Source organism: Alternaria infectoria (genome assembly GCF_024043175.1).
Source record: "Alternaria infectoria strain BMP 0036 chromosome Unknown scaffold_14, whole genome shotgun sequence".
Lineage (NCBI taxonomy): Eukaryota > Fungi > Ascomycota > Dothideomycetes > Pleosporales > Pleosporaceae > Alternaria > Alternaria infectoria.
Genome location: NW_026250703.1, coordinates 612,012 through 625,181, shown reverse-complemented (window position 1 = coordinate 625,181; position 13,170 = coordinate 612,012). Strand labels below are relative to the sequence as shown.

Genomic DNA, 13,170 nt, shown 5'->3' with positions numbered 1-13,170 from the left:
ACCACCTCGTCACGTCTGACAGACCACCGCGGCGTGACTGGCACGGGGAGGCAGCAAGTGTCCGCTTACGAACGGGCCGCGAACATCCCTCAGGTTCCAGGTTCCAGGGGCGCTAGCATAGTCGGCAAGGCTGCTTGACATAATCCTGCATGACCAAATCTAGTCGTCGAAGCGAAGAAATGTCTCGCATGCATATAGCCTGGACCACCAGTTTGCATGCTGCGTGTCGTGGTAGTGTGCACACATGCATGCGACGGGGTTGCCAGTGGAGGAGACGAGAGCGTGCACCTGGTGTACGATGCTTCCAAGCGTCCAAGGCCCGGGGTTGTCAGGCACGATCACATGTCAATGCGATTGCCCAGAATGCATGGTTGTGGCTTCCTGTCGCCTTGTCGACAGTATGGCTGCCTCTAGTGAATACCAGAATCAAACGCAAGTAGCAAAGACTAGAAATGCAAAAAGTCACTATGAGCCCACTGCTGGCGTGAAGAAATCGAGTCCTCGACCCTTCGGAAATAAGCTTTAAGGTTGAGCCTCAACCATCGCGCCAAGCCCAAGTCGCGCAAGTCGCGTCACCCTCCTGCCCGACCAACAACCCAACGAACCGAACATGGTTGGCACAAAGCGCAGACGCGACGAAGACGATGTCGACGAGGGCACACCGCAGAAATCCCGCGCACGATTCGCTGAAGAGGCTCACGACGAGCTAGAACCGCTCGAGGCGCAGACACCATCCAGAAAGGGGAGGACACAACATCTGGCCGAGCATGGGACGCCCCGATCCATCTTGAAAAAGACTGGTCTGGTAAACGGCATCACCGCGACGCCCAAGTCTACCCGGAAGCTGGTCTTTGAGACACCGACCAAATCCGCAAAACGAGACTCTCCGAATGGCACGCCCACCATCGTTCGCAACGCCGATCGCAGCGCGCGCAGAAAGAGCAATCGTCGTATACTGGAACGCACACTGAATGGCGACGAAAGCGATGAAGATGCGCTGGATGAGGAGGAGGACCTCGCCGAACACATCTTAGGGGAGGACACAGAGGACGCGGAGCAGGCCGAGGAGGGAGCGGTACAAGACGAAGCACCTGTACCAGAGACACCCTCGAAGCGTGGGAGAGGCCGACCTAAGGGGTCCGGAAAAGTAGGGCGGCCGCGAAAGCAGCGCTCGCCAACACCTCCGACTGAACTGCCACCACACGAGGAGTATTTCTGGCAGAATCGCCCAGGCGGCACCAAAACCTCCAACAACACTCTCTCTGCGCAGAGCCTGTTGAATCACGATGAATACTTCTCAGCAATGCAAACGTACAAGGGCCGCCATCAGTCTGAAAGAGAGTTCTTGCTCGAATTGCACGGTCGAGCATACGATCAATGGATCTTCGAGCTGGAGGAAGGCTTCAACATATGCCTCTATGGGTACGGATCGAAGCGCATCATCACCGAACGATTCACCGCACGCCTCTATCAGTCTCTCCTAGACGCTGCGCCGTACAGAGGGACAAAGAAGACACCGAAGATTGTGGTTATCAACGGATACACAGCTGGCACAACCGTAAAAGACTTGCTGTTAACTTTAGCATCGGCAGTCATACCAGCCGGACCAAAGTTGCCCAATCAGCCCGCTCTGCTACTCGAATTCATCCTCGAACACCTCACCAGCAACCCGCCGCCGCATCCAGTACCCGTCATTCTGAACTCCATCGACTCGCCCTACCTTCGAAAGTCTCCCGTACCTTCCATGCTCGCCCGCCTAGCTGCACACCCATCAATCAACCTTGTGTGTACAGCGGATACACCGAACTTCCCTCTTCTGTGGGATGTGGGCATGAAGACACAATACAAATTCCTCTTCCACGACGCAACAACCTTTGCGCCCTACGACGCGGAGATAGACGCGGTAGAGACTGTGAATGAGCTCCTCGGACGCAGCGGAAGACGAGTAGGCGGAAGAGATGGTGTCGGCTTCGTCTTACGCTCTCTACCGGAGCAAGCTCGAGAACTGTTCCGCATCCTCGTCATGGAGCAGCTAGCTCTCTCACTCATGGAAGGGGTTGATATGGATGAAGAGGACGAGGTTACTGCTACGCCGAGGTCGAAGAAGGTCGCACAAGTCAAGAACGTTCTGCCAGAGTCTACCCAGGGTGTTGAGTATCGTGTGTTGTATCACAAGGCTGTCGAGGCCTTCGTTTGCACAAGTGAGGTCAGTTTCAGGACGCTGCTCAAGGAGTTCCACGACCATCAGATGATAGAGAGTAAGAAGGATGGTATGGGTACGGAGAGACTGTGGGTACCTTTCAGACAGGAAGAGCTGGAGGGTCTCGCGGAAGATCTCGCTGGAGAGGCGTTTTGATACACGCACCCCGTTCGACGAAGAAAACACCTACACCACCCACCTACAAAGAGTGAGGGAGGTCAACCATCCGGGAGTCTACATTGCGACGAAAGCTTGCCAATTTTCGTTTTGAGACCAATGTAGACTGCATAGCGTTTAATCTGCCCGTGGAATGTGGTGGGCGTATATCCTTAATTACACTGTACAACATATTTTCATAATATTCTGATGCCATTCTTCTCCCTTCTAGCGGCCTTGCTGGGCTCAAGACAGGAACAAATTTGAAGCAAAAAGAGCGAGGACGTTTCATAGACAGCAAAAGTTTGTCAAAGACACAAAAGAATGTTGGTGGTCACTACGAAGTTTGAACCCGCGATCCGCCACCGTCGTCCTGTGGATCTTTCTCTTCCATCTCGAGGTTAATTTTGACATAGTATTCCAGCAAAAGGCAAAAAGAAAGGACTGTCAATGGTCACTACGAGGGTCGAACTCGCGACCTTGGCGTTATTAGCACCACGCTCTAACCAACTGAGCTAAGCGACCGTGTTATCGGATGATTGATGGAAGGTTGAAAAAATGCAGCGCTCATAAATGCGGCAAAATTGGTGGCATCGGCAGAAATCAACAGGGCAGTTGCTAGACGCGGGGTCGAAGCAAGTTTGCAGCTTCCTCGCTGAAAACTATAATTCATTTGGCAGATTTTCTCTGCCCCACCTTCGCGATAGAGCAAGAGCGCATTGCGACTTCTCGATACTTATAGAAACGGAACGTCGTTTGTGAACACAGCTGATGAGCTACACAACTTGTTGCGGCAGTAAGGCTCTTGGTTGTAGTTTCCTTTGCTGTATCTCTGAGCAGAGAAGTGAGCGCACCTGTGAAGATACTACTTGCGGCGCTTCACACCAGGAAGAAATTGCCGAGGTGAACAGGTGCCTGCAGTCTACATGAATCTCAAAACAGAGGTTCAGTTAAAGCTAGAGGCAATATAGACTTCTAGGTCATCGACTTTTAGCAGTCGTCCGGTTTCTTCCTTGACTATGCCCATGTGGTGGTTGGATGTTTTGAAGCCACGGGATGCGGGTATGGGCATTCTCTCTTCCCTACGTCACATCTATGTTTATCTTGACAGGATTTATGAGCGATAGACAAGAGGCCAAGCACTGAAATGTATAGCTACTTTGTCACCTACCTCTCGCCACTGTCATGATTACCGTAGCTCAACGAGACATGTCTCTCATCTCTTGAAGTACTGAATCAATGTCGAGATACTTCATCCACTAAGAAAGTAAATTCCGCTCCTCCAATACAAATATACAAAGACACCGCAGCATTTACACAACAAACAAGCCGCTCAAAATGGATCTAGACCTCCAAGTGGCATTCCCTCGCGGACTCCAGACTGCACTAGCGGCTCGTGTGCATACCAAACATGAGCATGTGGCGCTGTCTAGATAGGTCACCAGGACCCCTCGTTGCCACTCCCACAAGCCGACCCTATTCATCCAAGTCATGCGCTGTAAGCCTTGCAGTGGTGCCATATTGAGAACTCGATCGCCCGAATAGAATTGCGATGCGATCCATCTGTCAAGGCAAGGTCTGCGCTTAGTAGCGCCCACGGCCGAAAGCGTGTTTTCGGGTCAGCCACCTAGAATTATGGTCGGATATTCCGCTTGTGGGCATATCCATTCGAAATTGACAGAGCCTGCTGTGATGTGGTTACCATGAGCAGGCGATCGTGTTGCAGTCGAAGATTCTTTGTTGTTTGCTTTGCTTGAGGCTGCGATGGCACAACAACACCGGGGCAACCCGCAGTCATCTCCGCATGACGTCTTCATGAGCAAAACTGCGGTTGAATGGCTGGTACGCTGGTAGACAGATTACCGGGAAATAGTTCCCTCCATCGTGGCCTGGATCAGCATGCGGAGCCCGCCCCGGCGTTAGCGCGCCACCTTCCCGTGGCAGATCCCAGCTGTGATCACGATCCGTCGCTCTTTTGAGACGACTATGATGCTGTGTCAGCCACCTTTTTACTGCTTTAGGTTCGACGTTGACCTAAGTCCAGATCTTACCAGTAAATCTTCAGTATAGCTGAGGTAGTTCGAGATCCAGGCGTGTGGCCGTCGCGTCAACGGCTGAAGCATGACGACACTTCGCTTTGACCGTCTGAGTAGCCGTTAGCTGTAGCATCACCAAACGACTACTTTGGTCGTGATGTGAACCTGTATTCTCATCGACAAGTAGGTCGACTCTCCACTTCTTGACATTTCCATCTTTTCTTCTCTTCGGCGTGCTTGGAGCCTTGCTCTCAGTTCTGGATTTTCACATTCTTCTTGTCTTTGGCTCAGGAGCCATACCGTCGTCATGAATATCAACGTAAGTTGCATCGAATCGGAACATCGTTGTGCAATACATACTAACAAGTTCGTTACAGGAACCCGTCCAAGGCAAAGCCTTTGCGCTGCCCTTCACAAAGGCCGCAGATCCCAATGCCAACCTTACCGATTCAGAGATGCGTTTGCCGTTGTTAAGCCGAGTGCCTGACAATATTCGTAACCACTTCATCGCCATGTGCGGAGAATTTGTCGGAACTGTCCTGTTTCTATACTTTGCTCTGTCCGGCGCACAAGTCGCAAACAGTATACCGTCGTCGGGAGGCCAGACGGTAGCGGAGGCTGGCAGCAATCCCCAACAGTTGCAGTATATTGCGCTTTGCTTTGGCTTCTCGCTTGCTGTGAACGCTTGGGTCTTCTTCAGAATCAGTGGAGGCTTGTTCAATCCGGCCGTAAGAAACTCCTCTCTCGTGCGCTCTTACTCAACCAGTTTGCTGACGACAATGTAGGTCACATTCGGCATGTGCTTGATCGGTGCTCTCCCCTGGGTACGCGGTGCCTTGTTGTTCGTCACTCAGATCCTCGGAGGCATGGCGGCAGCTGGTCTCGTCCAGTGCATGTTCCCGGGTGATCTGAACGTTCGAACAAAACTTGGTGGAGGTACCTCCATTGTGCAAGGTCTTTTCATTGAGATGTTTCTTACTGCCCAGTTGGTCTTCACCATCTTTATGTTGGCAGCTGAGAAGCACAAGGGAACCTTTATCGCGCCCGTGGGTATGTAATAAATAGCCTTTGGTTGACTCCTGTGGTGGATGCTAACGTCTTGAACAGGTATCGGTCTTGCTCTGTTCGTCACAGAGCTGTCCGGAGTATACTTCACAGGTGGATCGCTAAATCCCGCACGCTCATTCGGCCCTGCCGTCGTCAACCTCGAGTTCACGTCCTACCACTGGATTTATTGGCTGGGGCCTATTCTCGGATCCATTATCGCGGCCGGGTTCTACAAATTCATCAAGATTCTCGAATACGAGACTGCCAACCCAGGCCAAGATATGGACCACGCTGCCAAGATCGAGAAGAAGAAGAATTTGCTGCTCGCCGCTGGTATCAACGAGTACGACGCTCACCAGGTGGCTACAGAGCTTACCGAAAAGGCTGCTGTTGCCGATGCCGGGGGTCCGGATGGTGGAGTTGTTGCCAATGGCCAAGGTCAACGTGCCCCCCAGTACGTTCCTCATGTTGGCATGTACGGAACGCAATTCCGTTCGAACTCTGATATCAGCAACAAACGCGGGTCTGGTAGCTCAGAATCAGGGGTGTTACCATCGCCGCAACGTCCAACCGCTGTGACCACAGGTAGCCAGGTTGGGAGGTTCAGCTACCTAGGTAGTCGCGGTGCTGTACCAGGCAACTCTGCCCAGATCAACGCTCTGAGAAGAGAGAGCAGACAAGATAGCCCTGCTATGACGACGAACGACGAGCTTTATGCTCCCCTGCAACACGGCGCTGACGTACCTCTTGGAGGTGCTGTCCTCGAGACTGAGCCTAGGCAACGAGTCAACAGGACGCCATCGAGCTTTGCATGATGATAAGAGTATGGCAATGAGTAAAATTAAGAAGCACGACTGGATACCCTCAAAGTAACATAGCGCGGTTTGCTGCAGTGATTTTGTTTAGCGTTCCCGTACATAATGAATCGAGTCGTGGTCATCTCGACGCTAACTGCTTAATGGTGATGCTTCTCCGATAAGGCAGCCGATACCTCGTAGCGCTCAAGACTGAATTGCTTCCGATGTCATCGTCAGGATTTTACCCCCCTAAAATCCGCACCCATCTTCCTAAACAACGTCCCAAAACTGCCCCTCGTCTCCCAAATCGGCAGCAGACAACTGATCGCGCTACTAGCAAATACCCAAATAAAGCTCACAACCACCCATGCCGTAAAGAAGCCTTTGGAAAAGATGTAATGTGAGAAGAACATGGGCATCGGAAGAAGGAAGTCGAGGATGAAGGTCAAGAGGAAGGCGGAGATGCAGGCGAGTTTAAAAGCGCGGCGGAGTGTGGATGGGTCGTCGGGTTCTTCTTGTGTCGGGGCGAGATGGGGTGGGAGCTCGGATGTTGCTACGACTGCTTCCGGTTGCGTTGGGGCGTCTGTCGCGATCTTCTTTTCACCAGAGTCGGATAATTCGGGTGTCGAACTTTCTCTGGGGGTGTTGTCGTCGTTTACGCCATCCAGCTCGACGGCGTTGATGGCGCGGGTGATTTCCCAGTCAAAGTTGTCGGGTTTGATCAGGGTGATTGTTGTTGTTACGATGAGACCGGTCATAATGGCTGCTAGGTTACCGGCGAGTGTCGGATACGACATGCCGGTCGTTTCTACCGTGATCTCGCCATAGTAACTCTTTGCCGTACTGAGCCACGCCGTGAGACCTGCGGCAAGGCCAGACAGACAGCCTGATATAGCGGCGACTTTAGTTTGCTTTCGCCATAGTATGGAAAATGCCGTGGGGAAGACAGCGCCGCCGATTAGCAGACCCATGACACTTCGAATGATTAGTAAGTAGCAATGTAATGATGTGAAGTAGGACTCACAGGAATAACCATCCCAGATCGATCGAAGCCGCGTTCCAAATACACGCAAATACAGACATGGTCAATCCGAAGACGCAAATCATGATGTGCGAAACAAACACCAACTGCTTTGGTGTTGCCTTGGGCGATATGTAGGCCTTGTAAACGTCGAAGGTCAGTAGCGAGGAGACGGCGATCAACTCTGCAGATGCGCAGGATGTGACTGCCATGAAGAGAACCACCAGTAGCGCGACGGCACCTCCTTGGCCCATCAATGTCTCCGCAGCAAACGCGGCAGCCAAACCAGACGAGATCTGTCCAGAAGTAGGCACCTCGGGGTATGTCGGGAATCGAGGGTTATCGGTCAGTGCCACAGCCGCCAGACCAAGCGTTGTCGAAAAGCCAAATGGAATAGCGAACCAAGCGATTCCTCCCAGTAGATACGCGCGTACGGCAGTCGAAGGCTTCGAAGCGATCGCGCGCTGCCAGTAGGCCTGGTCGAGAAAGACAGTTCCGGATCCAGAGCATAACTGGATAACACCGAAGATCAGCCCAAAGTTTGACTTTAGCGTAACATATGAACCGTCCTCGTTTCCTGCGACTGGGCGCTGAGCCCCAGCTTTCTTGAGCAACTCATACATTTCGCCAGGCGACCCGATCAAAGGGCTGACGGCGTACGCGTTGAACATGAAGTAAAGGATAATGATCATCAGGATCAAAGTGTGGCTGTAATCGCAGATGAAAGTCGCTCGCAGACCACCGAGGATAACATAGGCACACACACCTACTATGGTCAGTATACCACCGCTCATCATTTTCACATCTTACTTACCAACTGGAATCAAGAAGACAGCAGCATACACCGGCATACCCGTCAAGCTCGTGACAACCGCACTTCCACCCAGCAAAAGCTGACTGCCAACCAGAATGTTCGTCACCATCGCAAACACCATAAACACCAAATGCGCGAACGTGCCATATCGCGCTTTGATAATCTCAAGGTACGTGTGACACCTCGGTGCGTTCTGCTTGACTTTGCATGCCAGGATCGAGAACATGAGGATCTGCACCGTAGCACCGGCAGCATACCAGAACGGCCCAGCGACGCCGTATTGATAAGCGACTGTTGAGGATTGAAGGAGCGTGGCTGCCCACGTCCATGCTGAGACGATACCGGAGGCGATTAGACCGGGTTTGACGGAGCGGGATGCTGTGTTGAATTCCTCGGATGACTGGGTCGAGTAGCGTGTGTACCGGTTTTGGAGGTATGAGATTCCCATCATAAGGAAGGCGAAGAAGAAACCGATGCCGACGACGACGCCTAGATCATTTAGCTACGAGAATTGATTAGGAGTGTAGAATAAACATACCATAACCGGCTCCCACTGGGAGAGGTACTTTCGCTGTCTCTGACATGGTGAGATCTAACAGACTCGTCAAAAGTTGAAAGTTCTCAGACCCATTCTTTGCGAGAAGGTCAGTCGGTTATATTAACATATGTTGTGAAGACTCCGACTACGGCTCCGACTCCAATTACCGAGCAGGGCAAGTCGAGATACTACTGTGATCCTCAAGGAGTAGTTCGCCGTCGCGGGCCCACGGCGTTTCCGCGGCGATTGCACGACGCGATACGGAGAGTCCATTGGTGTGATAGGAGAAAGTCGTTACACGGGATGGTAAGTGCAGCGACGATCTGACGGTATGACATGGGCGCCTCGTGCGATAAGCTAGGGTTGATGAATCTCCACATGTACTGATGCATGATCAATGGGTTGCGCGTACGTTTAAGCGTAGTTGCGCCTGATCATAGGGTACATTTGGTGCTGTAGTTCTACCTCACCACTAGTATTCCTCAAGTTCAGATAAGAGATACACTAGTAGTAGGTCAGCCGCTGAGAGAGGCTTGTTGCTAAGGCCGTGATGTCATGTTCAAGGTAAGGACGCAGCTGCCGAAAACGGCCTGTTCAACGGTTGATAAACCCCCTGCTCGGTTAGCAATCTACCCCGCGAACGACAATCAACCGGGGTGAAGAGTTGGAGATAATCGACGGCTCCAATTGGAGTTGCGATAAGTGAAATTGGAGATCGCAGGGTGTCATGGTCGGTAAAGTTAAATGGGCTCGTTGATGTAGAAAGGTAATCGTATCTGAGACCAAGTCCTAGGTGGCTTTGACGAACCTAGCGGGAGCATACTATCTTACTATCGAGCCGTCTTATTAAACTTTCAGACCCCAGGTTGTTGGGAAGAGGCAGCCGGTGATATAGTGGACCAGTCGTCTGGGTACTGTAAGGAACGACGCGACATAGTCCCGTTGTCCATACTCTACGATCAATAGACCGGTGTCCTTCGCGCACTGTGGGTAAAGATTTGCTGACGCAATCTGCGTCTTTGCCCTCCGAATAAAGACACGCGATTTCTCTGTATATGTGCGACGACCACCATCTTTTCGTTCCAGAAACGCCGCGCAATTCCGTTAACATTCGAGTTATGTACCATCTTCTTCCCTTCAAGTCTTCGCCCCAGCAGTTCTGATCTGGAACGTAGCTCCAGGCAGTGCAGCGCTTTCCGCTGTGACGGTTGCTTGTATGCCCAAACTTGCAAGACATCCTCTTATCAGACCGGCTGGGAAGTATAGAAAGGGCTGGACCCTTGCCTGACTATTTGCGTCCCGTCCGAGCGCTACATCGCCTGTTTGTGCTACCAGCGCGGCTTGCATAGCGGCGTCGTATTTCTTCGTATCGAATGACATGCGGCCGAGAGGTTTGAACGTGTTGTCTGTAAGGACGTAGATGCCGCGGTGGTTGGTCTTGAGGTTGTCGATCTGCTTTCTGAAGAGGAGTGTCCATAGGTCTTTGCATAGAAACTTTATGCAGTCGAGAGGCGTGGTGGGTCGGGGCGCGTCTCGGGAGAATCTGTGTCAAATGTTAGCCATGGTCTTTGGGGTTCTACCATGCGTCGAGAGTAGACGTACCGTTCGACAACCCCCAGTCCGACCCTATACCCGAGATTCTCTAATCGATGGAATACGGCCTCTCGTGCTTCTTCCTCGTCGACTGTCGCAGTGCCTCCTCCACCCACTGGCCCTCCTTCTGTTCCTCTTGCTGTGCCCGCCGCTGTACTTGACGCATCATTGCTTGCACCCGAAAGTCGCTTTGGCTTTGTGGCTGATGATCCATGTATCCACTCCTCTTCCCGGGCGGCGAGATCGGCTGTTATGCGATATGCCATGGGTACAAGTTCTATAAGCAGGAGATCAAGACATGATGTGTTCACTAACGAGAACGTGGGGTCGACGTAGGATGTGGTGGGTTCGTTTGGTGCAGATGGGTTGGCTTGCGCCATATTCGGCGAAGGTTTAGGGTATCTGCGTCCTCAGTCGTGCTACAGGCGATGATAGTGGTTGTGAGTTTGTGCGCGACAAAGATGCGCGCTCCGATGCGATGTGAAATGTGCGGGTGGGTGTTTGCGTCTATGGTAGCTTGAATCTTGTCGTCGTCTGCTGCTCAGTACAGGGTCGGGGATTTACAGTGGTAGGTGTCGGTGTGGAGTGGAGTTTATTGCGGTGTGTTGGTGGTGGTGGTGTTGATGTTCGAGTCCCAGATGTGGGCTGCTGGAGCCGCGGCCGATCATTCTTCTGCAAGGGTCCACGAAGTCATAGCTCGACATGCGCTGTGACTTCTGACCAACGCTACAGCTACTCCTGGGCCATTTCTATGCCAATTCGGCAGCTGAACTGTTGTTATGCCGGAATCTATAGATACGAAACATATTTCGATGCGACTTAATACATACGAAAGTGATGATGGCAACGACGCAGGTCACTTATAACGGGTCATGGTATTGTATCGTGCGAACATTGTTATTTTAGCTCAGATCAGCATAGATTCATGCATATCCCGAGGCACGTTCTCATAGTGTCATCTCTCATGCTCAACATGACGGCTCATAGTCTATATACAGACAGGCGCATGCGAGTTTGTGTAGGAGCTGTACCGACATCCGGGTACACTCACTTAGCGGGAGGGTTGGCGACGAACTCGACGCCCTTGCTGATGTTGCCCTTCAGGCCGTCGTAGCAGGCCTGGAGAAGCTTCTTCTCTTGGTCGTTGGCGCTGCTGACAACGTCGATGGCCTTCTCGGCACCGTTGGGGCCAAGCTCGATGGGCACGGAGAAGAACTCAAGACCGGTGGCCTTGGAGATAGCATCTCCGCCCTCAACACCAGGGAGGTAGACGTAGCTGGGCTCTACGATGCCCTTCTCGCCCTTGGAGGCCTTGATGACCTTCTCGGCGAAGCTGTTCGCAGTTAGCTAGTGCACTTTGGTAGCAAGTATGCAACATACCGGTATCCCGCATAGGCCATGGAAAGAGTAGCGGATCCAGCGCCCTCCTTTGCCTGAACAACCTCGTCGCCACCGAATTGGACGCGCTTGATAAGAGCCTCCATCTTGTCGGCCGGGATGTTTACGCTCGGCTTTGACTGGCTGAACAGAGGTACGATAGTCTCGCCGGAGTGGCCGCCAATGACGGGGATGTTCAGGTTGCCGGGGTTCTTCTCGCCGGTGATCTCAGCGACAAAGGTCTCAGCGCGGACGACATCGAGGGTGGTGACACCGAAGAGCCTCTTGGGGTCGAAGACGCCTGCCTTCTTGAGGACCTCGGCGGCGATGGGAACGGTCGAGTTGACGGGGTTGGAGATGACAAGTACGAACGCCTTGGGGCAGTACTTGGCAACACCCTCGATGAGGCCCTGAACGATACCGGCGTTGATCTTGAAGAGATCATCACGGGTCATACCCGGCTTGCCTGAGCATTTGTTAGGTAGTGGTACCATAACAACAGTATGAGTTCGACTTACGGGGAATACCAGCAGGGATGACAACGACATCAGCGCCGGTCAGGGCCTTTTGCATACCGTCCTCCTTTGGCAGGAAACCTGTGACAGCCTGTCCACCTTCAGTATCTCCATGCATATGCGGGGCTAGGGTTAGCTCATACTGCTGGGGTCGAGATGTGCGAGAGATCGGCAGCGACACCTGGTGTGTTGACGACATCGTAGAGGGCGAGCTCAGTGACGTGCTGGCAGGACTTGAGGAGCAGAGAGAGGGGCTGTCGAGGTCATGTCAGTCAGTTCCGGATGCATCGTAGAGGGAAAAGTCCCGGAGGTACTCTCGAGCTCGTACCTGTCCAATGCCTCCTGCGGCCCCGGCTACTACGGCTTTGACCATTGTGATGTGAGTTTGTAAAAGGGAGACGCGTTGAAAAGTGGTAGCTGAGAATAGAGATTGAGAGAGGAGTTGAAGAGTCGGTGAGAGAAAAGAAAGCAGGAGGAGGTGGCTTGAAGTAAAGTAGGGTAGGAGCTGCACCACGCGCCCGTTCTGTTGGATCCAGGAAGGTGGGGTGGAGCACGGACCTGGCGGGGTACCGGCGGGAGTATGTCTGGGAAACGCTTCAAGCTAATGGCCGTCTAATGCCCCCCAGTACAGTCTGGCTAGCTTTGTGACGATATTAGTTTCGTGAGTGCTTGTTGAGGGTCTTGGTAGTGGAATCCAGGCTGTTCCATATACAAAGTAGATGGCTTGTATAATGGGCTTTGGAGAAAAGATGCATTCTCATGCGCTCGCTGTGTTAGCCAAGCATGTGCAGCGAGCCTCGGTGCCATGAGCAGTCGGAGCAGGTCGGATGCCCACTAGTTGTGACGCAGGTACGGATCCATAGACTGGAGAAGATGTTTTTTAGCCCGCGTGCGGTAACTAGTACTTCGGCCGCTGACGAACTGTCTAGGGCACTCTTGTCAGTAATGAGGGATAATTGGCAAGGCTGTCTGATCATCGACAGCAGTCCACCCAATAGGCTTCCTAGACCCCTGGATTGTCTCGGTACCACCTCTTTCTGTGAAGATCTCCAGGAATTGATGCGATGTGGACCTTG

At 52.5% G+C, this 13,170-nt stretch overlaps 5 protein-coding genes and 1 non-coding gene across 6 annotated transcripts; 2 read left to right on the top strand and 4 right to left on the bottom strand.

Annotated features, from left to right (window-relative positions):
• Window positions 1–610: 610 nt before the first annotated feature.
• Window positions 611–2,356, top strand: J4E92_007971 (uncharacterized protein; the record flags this gene model as incomplete). The annotated part of the gene is made up of 1 exon (XM_051499330.1): window positions 611–2,356. One exon carries the CDS (start codon window positions 611–613, stop codon window positions 2,354–2,356), a length of 1,746 nt encoding a protein of 581 aa, XP_051350579.1.
• A 451-nt stretch (window positions 2,357–2,807) lies between these two features.
• J4E92_007970 lies at window positions 2,808–2,881 on the bottom strand. Its single transcript has one exon. It is a non-coding gene; the product is annotated as a tRNA-Ile (tRNA).
• Window positions 2,882–4,699: 1,818 nt separating this feature from the next.
• Window positions 4,700–6,254, top strand: J4E92_007969 (uncharacterized protein; the record flags this gene model as incomplete). The annotated part of the gene is made up of 4 exons (XM_051499329.1): window positions 4,700–4,711; window positions 4,770–5,120; window positions 5,178–5,442; window positions 5,500–6,254. 4 exons carry the CDS (start codon window positions 4,700–4,702, stop codon window positions 6,252–6,254), a joined length of 1,383 nt encoding a protein of 460 aa, XP_051350578.1.
• Window positions 6,255–6,469: 215 nt separating this feature from the next.
• Window positions 6,470–8,655, bottom strand: J4E92_007968 (uncharacterized protein; the record flags this gene model as incomplete). Its single annotated transcript, XM_051499328.1, has 4 exons — window positions 6,470–7,211; window positions 7,261–8,023; window positions 8,072–8,560; window positions 8,610–8,655. 4 exons carry the CDS (start codon window positions 8,653–8,655, stop codon window positions 6,470–6,472), a joined length of 2,040 nt encoding a protein of 679 aa, XP_051350577.1.
• A 1,091-nt stretch (window positions 8,656–9,746) lies between these two features.
• J4E92_007967 (uncharacterized protein) lies at window positions 9,747–10,582 on the bottom strand (the record flags this gene model as incomplete). Its single annotated transcript, XM_051499327.1, has 2 exons — window positions 9,747–10,152; window positions 10,212–10,582. 2 exons carry the CDS (start codon window positions 10,580–10,582, stop codon window positions 9,747–9,749), a joined length of 777 nt encoding a protein of 258 aa, XP_051350576.1.
• A 667-nt stretch (window positions 10,583–11,249) lies between these two features.
• On the bottom strand, window positions 11,250–12,467 carry J4E92_007966 (uncharacterized protein; the record flags this gene model as incomplete). Its single annotated transcript, XM_051499326.1, has 5 exons — window positions 11,250–11,535; window positions 11,583–12,045; window positions 12,098–12,185; window positions 12,238–12,348; window positions 12,423–12,467. 5 exons carry the CDS (start codon window positions 12,465–12,467, stop codon window positions 11,250–11,252), a joined length of 993 nt encoding a protein of 330 aa, XP_051350575.1.
• Between the last annotated feature and the right edge of the window lie 703 nt (window positions 12,468–13,170).